This window comes from Mesoplodon mirus, assembly GCF_964341445.2.
Source record: "Mesoplodon mirus genome assembly, chromosome: X".
NCBI lineage: Eukaryota > Metazoa > Chordata > Mammalia > Artiodactyla > Ziphiidae > Mesoplodon > Mesoplodon mirus.
In genome coordinates, this window is record NC_138981.1 from 65,276,345 (window position 1) to 65,285,019 (window position 8,675).

Below are 8,675 nucleotides of genomic sequence, written 5' to 3' on the forward strand. Positions count from 1 at the left end.
ATTTTCCTGCTGCAGGGAATAAGATCTTGTCACTTTACCAGGAAAGCTGGGTCACTGAGGGGTCTTATTACCTTCTCCAGGGCCTTTCTTTCGTTAACTTATGAAGTCCAAGAAGGTTGCTTTCGAAGCTACTCAGTGTCTCTGTCAACGCACCCTTTATTTTTGTAGGAATTTACCCCTCCCCACACCCCTGCCCTCAGCACCCCCTAGCTCTCCCCTGAACCCTTTTTAACCTCCTTTCAATTTCCCCCAAACCCTTTTCTCAACTTTCCCTCTATCCTCTCTCTAATCCCTCCATACCTCATCCAATCTCCCTCTGCTCCAACAAGTCCCCAACTTTCTCCATCTCCCTATATACCCCATCACTCACTGACCTGTCACTACTCCTGGAATATTCAAGTTTCGAGACTCTTCCAATTCCCTCCCTCCCTCCCAACTTACTTCTGTCTTATTCTCTTCCCTCAGCTAATCCAAGAAAGAATTAAAACACTAGTAGAAATTGCCCATGTTTATTGAATTTTTAAAAATATCACTTGCAAATTTATTTTCTTTATTGAAAAGATGTTGCGGTTGTTGTGATAAAGAAAATCTTGATAAGGAAAAAATCAAGTCGGTCTAACAACTATACTTTTTCAATGTTAGTTTCTATTATCTACTCTCATGCATATTGTTAGTATAAATTGTAATTAAAACATCCCCACATTAATGCAGGGTTCAAAGAAGGGGGCATGCAGGGTTGGTGGGAAAAAAAAAAAGCAGCTCAAAGTCGTCAGGTTCAGTCCATGATCCGAGAGGCAGGGTTGTTGTACAGGTAGCCTTAGTTCATTGCCAGAGATTTAGTGGAAGATTCTGGGAGCAGCAAACGCTGATGACAGCTGAGGTAACAGAAGACAGGTTGTTAGGAGCAGTCACTAGGACATAGGATCTACCCAGCAATTATTTCATCACGTCGTCTTCTATTCCACCTGCGCCTGAAGCAATTGTAGTGACAATAAGGGGATGGAAAGGACACAGTGCGGGTACTCCACTCGATGTTAGGATCGTGTGTTTCAAGCCAGTGGATTCCAAGAATCAGAGGGTACCTTGGCGCATGAATAATGTCAAACTGGAGCTCTTCAACGTGGTTTCCAATTTTAACTTCAACAGGTGGTGTTTCCTTGGTTATGGGTCCATTAATCAACGGACGGCCATCTACGGTTTCGAGCATCAGAGGAAAGATGTTATTGCGGATGGGCAGCTTCTCTCGAAGAACCACAGAATGGTCAATGCTGTTTCTGTAGGAGCCTGAATCCACCATCGCTTGCTCGAAAAACTGTCGTCTTCCCAGTCGGATTTCAACAGTAAGCCATAGAGTACGAGACATGGATATTGGAAGTGAGGGGGAGGCATATTTGTAGATTGGCCCGCCCGGGTTCCCCCTTACCGCCGGGCCTCGATGTTTCCCGCCTGCTGGGCACGATGAGGCTTGACAGGGCAATCTCTGGCAAAATGACCAGGATAACCACAGTAGAGGCACAAGTGGCCTTCACGGCGGCGGACTCGTTCAGCTTCACTGAGGTGTGGGCGATTGCTTGAAGCCTGCACAGGCTGGTTTTCAGCTGGTGGACTATCAAACCCAGCTTTCTCCTGAGAGGGACTTGCCTCTTGTGGACTTAGATCAGGCTTAACACTTAACTTCTCTTCTAGCGTGATGCATTGGGTGATCAGATCAGATAGGTTGGTGGCTGGGTTTGTGCGAGACAGTTCATCTCGGATAGAACTGGCAAGCCCTTCCTGAAATTGGATGCAGAGAGTGCTTTCATCCCAGTTTAGCTCTTGAGCGATGATGTGGAAGTGGGTCGCATACTGGTGGACATGGTCCTCCCCTTGGCAGAGCTTACGGATGCGGTGGTTGGCATCTTCCATGTTTTCTGGATTGTCAAAAGTATCCTGGAGCACTTGTATGAAACTTTCAAATTGCTCCAGCAAGGGACTTTGGATATCTACTAAGGGCTGGAACCACTTTCCTGCTTCACCTGAGAAGCGGTTGCCAACAAAGCTTACCAGAGCTGCTTCAGTGGGATACAGGTGCCCTCTGACTCTCATGTAGCTATTCAATTGAACCAGAAACTCAGGAAGCTTCTGGGCATCCCCATTGAAGGCTAAAGGGTATTCTAGAGGGAAAGTTTCAGCCTCTAACCTATTGGAAGACTGTGGAAACTCTGAAGCTGCTGATGTTTCAGCAGCTGTTAGGCTGTCCAGGGACTCCTTGGGTGTTAAGAGTCCTAGGAACTCCTGGGCATCTGAAGGACCCTGGAGCTCCTGGGGGGCAAGAAACTCAAGGGACTCCAGGTGTGTTGATGTGTCCTGGCATTTTGGTGCCTCCTGGAGCTCCTGGGCATTTGGGGGATCCTGGAGCTCTGAATTCTGGGTCTCTTGGCCTGCTGGGGCATCCTGAACCTCCTTGAATTCTGTGGGCTTCTGGACCTCCTGGGCCATTGGGAGCTTCTGAGGCTCCTTGGCCTCTGAGGGCTTATGGGATTCCCAGGCTCCTGCGAGCTCGTGGACCATTGGAGGTGCCTGGGGATCCTGGGTTCCTGGGGGCTCCAGGGACTCTGGATCTGCTGGGGGCTCCAAGGATTTCTGGGGCTCCTGGGCTGCTGAGGGCTCCCAGGATGGGAGGTCCTGAGACTCTCTGGGCTTCTGGGGCTCCTTGACCTCTGGGGGCTCTTGGGGTTCCAAGGCTGCTGGGAAATCCAGGGTCTCTGGGGGTCTCTGGGTCTCCTGGGCCTCTGAGGGTTTCTGGAGTGGTTCATCCTCTTTGGCTGCTTGGGACTTCTGGAGCTCTGGGATCTGGGACTGCAAGGCAGCATTTTCCTCCATCAGCCGCTGCACTTGAGCCTGCAGAATTTCATTCTCCAATTTCAGAGCAATATAGGAGGCTGCTAAGTCCTCCACCATCTTTTGAGGAAATGGACTTGGTTTGGCAGTTTGCTGCCAAGAGAGAGTGGGTGAGTGCTTGTGAGGTCTTTCTAAAAGCTCCTCACAGGCAGATGTCAGGCTCCTTGAGTTTTCCAGAAAGTGGGGATTTGGGCCCCACCAAGGTTGATTAACAGGAGGTCACTGTGAGCCCCCGGAGCTCAGCAAAGGGAGGTGTCAGATACACTGTGAAGAGAGTGGGATCTGAGGATCAGAAACTGTGGAAAGCACTCAGTCAAAATAAATCATGACAAAACTTGCCCAGCAGTGCTGGATTTCTTTTACTATAGGCTCATATCATGAACTGGGTCATATATGCTGGCTCTGACCCCATGACATTTTAAGAACAGCATCTGACCAGATCTGTGTATTTATTTTGCATTTTTCTTTTGAAAGTGAACATTATATTAGAAGCAATTTCTCCATATTTTTTCCTGTTTTATATAGTCTTTAATTTCTAAAGTCTGCCTAATATCCCAATGTAACACTTGGATTTTAACAGCTGCTTTCAATGACTAAATCAAATGTTTGAGCAATGTGGGGATTTTAAGTTCTGTGGTGGGCCAACCCAAGAGATATTTTTGGGTGGCTGGGGTAGGAGGTAGGGGGGAGCTCTTTCTGACACCTCAGAAATCATACCACATAAGTAACCACACAAGAGCAGCCTCAGGAGAAAACAAGCAAAAGTTGACAAAATATATATATGCACTCAGCAGACACATGCACATTATTTATAAAATGCCTCAAAATAGTTAAGAAAATAATCTTTATAAATGTACATTACCATTCAGAGACTTAGTCCAGGAGCTCGGCTGTCTGCGTACCCATCGCTGAGAAGGGAAGTGTGTGAATGGCTGTGGAGGCTTGCCTTTTCTGCATACACTGAACTCAAACAAACACACCCACTCCCAGAACACGTTCCAACTCTCCTCTGTAACGTAGCTATTTCGAGTGTGGAAGGGTTTTTTTTTGACAGTACCTCTCAGTTTAGAGCAGCAAGGAAAGTAGGATGTTGCACCCATGTGAGGCTGCCTCATGTACTCAGCCCTTGGTTACTTTAATAAATATTTGGCCAGGAAATTGGGAGTAATGCCACTGCCCTTGTGAAAAGTTGCAAACATTTCTGAATGACCACAGTGGTTTGGGACTTTATTTTTTTTGTCTGTCTAATGTAACCTCCTATCACTCTATCCACACTGGGCTGTTTGTTTAATTCTTACTCAGAGAGCAGCCTGCAGCACCTTAGTCCCTTCCCCCACCCACCTACTCAGTCCCTAGGGTCCCTCCCTGCAATGTTTTCTTGGGAATTTTACCATGGACAGATCTAGACAAAGTATCATAGGGTAAGATTTTAGAGGAGGTCAACTTTGTTGAAAGGTTCTTGTAACAGTCTTGCAGAGTCCCTGGCTCCTTCTGAATGTCTTGGCCCAGGGTTCTCATCCTTCCCTGAGCCACTCAGGTGTTCTAGGCAGCACACAGGTATCCCACTAAGGGCTGGCCTCTTGAGAAATGACCTTGCTCAAGACCTCACCTTCTCTTCTCATGACAAATCACAGTCACACCCTGGGCATGGGCCATGTGGCCATTTCAAGTAAGACTCATTTTTGTCCTAGTAAGGAGTGCGGTTAGGAACTGTCTCTGGCCAAATCAAATCACACATCAGGTTATTCATGGTCCAAAGTCTCCTTTAAAAATGGTCAGTTCTACATTAATCAGCATAATGGGATAAATCCTGGTGATGGAATATGCCCAAACCACAGCAAACTGACAGACTGGACAAGCTGAACCTTAATGCAGAGGCTTTGAAAAGAAAAGTAAAACCTTTTGCAAATCAAATGATATTACCTCCCTTCCTTTTGTTGTTCTATTCTTTAGAAACACAACACACATAAAAATACCACCATCATCAGGAAATAATGTGTTCTGGTTATGTGAATTTTTTAGATAACTGGAGCCTTCCCTTTGAGAATCCAAAACACACAGTTGATATTTACCTTACCAATTTAAAAAAATCTGATAAATATTTATAGAATGCATTACACTTATTTCTCCATTCTTAAGTAGATTACTTTGAGTGTAATTTGATTTATTTTTTAATGGTTTGGGCTCATACATACACAAACCAGCTCCTTTACTGTGTTTAACACCATGTTGCCTTCTGAAAGCTATTGAGAGGTATAAAGTGGCCAGTCTCCAAATTAAATACCTCCAAATTGCTATACTTTCCAACTTCTCGTAATTTTTTTTCACTTTGTATTTTTTCTACTCTTTTGCTATGAAACTGTCATATAGCCCTCCACGCTGTTAACTATATACCTTTCTATACTAAGTATAGGCAAATTTGGCAAATTATTTAGTCCTTCTAAAATTTAGTCTAAAATTCAGCTTATATAAAAAATTAAATAAAAAATAAAATTCAGCTTATAAAACTGTAAAATGGAGCTATTAGTGGTATTTAACTTTATAGAGTCATTGCAAAGATTTAATGAAATAATACATTTAAAAGGCTTAGCACAGTGTCTAGCAGCTCGTAATACCCAGTGAAGGTTGACTATGATGATAAGCAGCTATAGCAGCAAAAACATCATTTTAATTTATTCTTTTTAAGCATCTGTGAATTGGGAAACTAGAGAGTTAAACTTGCTAGAATTGTGTAAGGGCTGAACAGGGGCTCTCATATGAAGAAATTTACAGTGCATGGATTTTACAGCTTGATTTTTCACCACTCGGGAGCTTTTCTTTTCTTCCTGGCTGGGTTATGGATGATTTAGTTTAGAAAATAATGCTCTAGAATTAGAACTGGAGGCACCTGAGCATGAAGATGAGATGATTAACAAAGGGATTGTGGAGCAGCCAAGAGAGATGTTTAAAAAGTCCATGGACTAAAGCACTGAATAGTGCCTTGCCTACGGACATATTTATTCAGTGGGCAAATGCATGGACCTCTCCAACACCCCTGCTAAGGAGCAAAGACCACATTCAAAGTCCTTAAGTACAAGTTCCAAACTGTCTAAACATAGAGAATTATTCTATTTTGAGTGGAAAGAAGAGCTACACTTACTTTTGTCAAAATGCCTAGAGTAATTTTAATATCCTGAATTAGTCAAGTAAGAATAGAAAAGTAATTACATCCAAACTCTCATCATGTTTCTCCTATACTTTAGTCCTTCTCCTTACACTCACAACATGATGGAATTTATGGAGATTTAGAATGGTTATGAAAACATTTTAAGTAAAATGAGTTTTTTTAAAAAAACTGGCAAATGAATTTTTATGGAAAAAAGACAAATGTCCATTTAAAAGATATAAAAACTGCACAGTTATGCTCAGTTATGTTAATAAGTTACATATGTTAATTGTTAACTTAGGGAGAAAGGGAAGGGAAAGTTTGAATAGGATGAAATTCTACTTTGTACATTGCACTAAGAATCATAATTTTATTTTGTTGGCAATGTACAATCTGAAATATTTTAGGTTTCTGCTGGGGTCTTCTCAAAGCTGGCTAGGCTGCATCTTCAAGCAACTCAAGCTCCTACCCCTCCTTCTTCCATCCTGAAAGAGTGAACAGGACAGGTTTCCCCACAGACCTCTGGCACAATGCCCAGCTACCCCTTGAGGGCAGTCCCACGCTGGTGTCTGTTTTGTTCAACATGTTATACCTATGGTTAGAGGCTTGCAGCATTTTAAGTTTAACCCACTATCTTCTTAGTACAGGTTGAAACTTTTCTTGTATCAAGACTATACAGCATTGGGGCAACAGGAATTCTCAATTCCTTTAGAAGTTGGAAAGCTTTCCAAGAATCCTCCTTACTCATGTGACTGGGATCCAAAGAACCTGGCAATGGAATAGGAACAGAGTTTACCCCAGTACATCTCTGGAGTCAAAATTTGTCACCCCTTCATCTCTTTTTATGATATTTACTATCTTCTCATTTTATTTCTTTTCCTTTGCATACTTAGGTGGCCTTTTCCCTTGATCAGCTATCATTTTGGGACAATGAATCATTACTGAGCTCTAAAAGGAACTTTCTTGGGGTGTTTGCATTTTCATAGGGTATTCTGAAAGGCTGCAGTCCCTTCAAGACCCTACTGTTGGGAGAGATATCCTGAAACAGAGATGTCATTTTCACATCCTTTAGATCACACCACTCAGGTGGCCCTATATATATTTTTCCCTTATAAGGCTGGCCCAATATGGCTTCTAGCATTAGCAAATTTGCTTAATGATTTCAATGCTCTGGCTTCATTGAATACTGGCAATGTGCTGACCAGGGTGCCCTAGCTAAGGGCTGAAGTAACCACCATCACAGCCTAACAGTGGAATAAGGGGCCTTTGCTATAACCCCACTCTTGGGGATGTCCCTCTTATAAGGATCTTGTCCTCTCCTTTAATTCCTGGAGCCCTACTCTCTGGGATTTGCCAGTGCTTGTTCACCCAGAAAGCAGACAAATCCAAGCTTATGACATCAGCATGGCAGAGGAGACAGAGGGAAAGGGAGATGGAGGGGTAAACAGAGGTGGGAAGGAAAGCAGAGGGAGAGGGGGAGGGGAGGAAAGAAGGAAAGATCACAGAAAACCTAAAAAAATGCTCAAAAAACAGCATATGTACATTTTGGTCAGTTAAAGAGAACATTTAATTTAATTATTTTTTTTATTTTTTAATATCTTTATTGTAGTATAATTGCTTTACAATGTTGTGTTAGTTTCTGTTGTACAGCAAAGTGAATCAGCTCTATGTATATGTATATCTCCATATCCCCTCCCTCTTGAGCCTCCTTCCCATTCTCCCTATCCCGCCCCTCTAGGTCATCACAAAGCATCAAGCTGATTTCCCTGTGCTATGCAGCAGCTTCCCACTAGCCATCTATTTTACATTTGGTAGTGTATATATGTCAATGCTACTCTCTCAGTTCATCCCAGCTTCCCCGTCCCCCACACCCCCGTGTCTTCAAGTCCATTCTCTACATCTGCGTCTTTATTCCTGTCCTGCCATGAGGTTTATCAGTACCGTTTTTTTAGATTCTATATATGTGCGTTAGCATACGGTATTTGTTTTTCTCTTTCTGACTTACTTCACTCTGTATGACAGACTCTAGTTCCATCCACCTCACTACAAGTAACTTAATTTCGTTCCTTTTTATGGCTGAGTAATATTGCATTGTATATATGTGCCACATCTTCTTTATCCATTCATCTGTCAATGGGCATTTAGGTTGTGTCCATGTCCTGGCTATTGCAAATAGTGCTGCGATGAACATTGTGGTACATGACTCTTTTTTTTAAAATTAATTAATTAATTAAGTTATTTTTGGCTGTGTTGGGTCTCCGTTGCTGTGCATGGCTTTCTCTAGTTGTGGCGAGTGGTGGGCTACTCTTTGTTGCAGTGTGCAGGCTTCTTATTGCGGTGGCTTCTCTTTTTGCGCAGCATGGGCTCTAGGGTGTGCAGGCTCAGTAGTTGTGGCGCACAGGCTTCATTGCTCTGTGGCATGTGGGATCTTCCTGGACCAGGGCTCAAACCCGTGTCCCCTGCACTGGCAGGTGGATTCTTAACCACTGTGCCACCAGGGAAACCCCATGACTCTTTTTGAATTATGGTTTTCTCAAGGTATATGCCCAGTATTGGGATTGCTGGGTCATATAGTAGTTCTACATTTAGTTTCTTAAGGAACCTCCATACTGTTCTCCTGCATAGTGGCTGTATCAAAAGTTTTGTATCA

General features: G+C 43.2%; 1 protein-coding gene across 1 annotated transcript; it reads right to left on the reverse strand.

Moving 5' to 3' along the window:
• Positions 1–1,105: 1,105 nt before the first annotated feature.
• RTL3 (retrotransposon Gag like 3) lies at positions 1,106–3,794 on the reverse strand. The gene is made up of 2 exons (XM_082609827.1): positions 3,743–3,794; positions 1,106–3,144 (listed from the first exon to the last, which is right to left on the reverse strand). Exon 2 carries the CDS (start codon positions 2,938–2,940, stop codon positions 1,420–1,422), a length of 1,521 nt encoding a protein of 506 aa, XP_082465953.1. The 5' UTR covers positions 2,941–3,144; positions 3,743–3,794; the 3' UTR covers positions 1,106–1,419.
• Between the last annotated feature and the right edge of the window lie 4,881 nt (positions 3,795–8,675).

Coding starts and splice junctions, on each gene's coding strand:
- RTL3 (XM_082609827.1), bottom strand. CDS start 2,940: ATGGTGGAGGACTTAGCAGCCTCCTATATTGCTCTGAAATTGGAGAAT.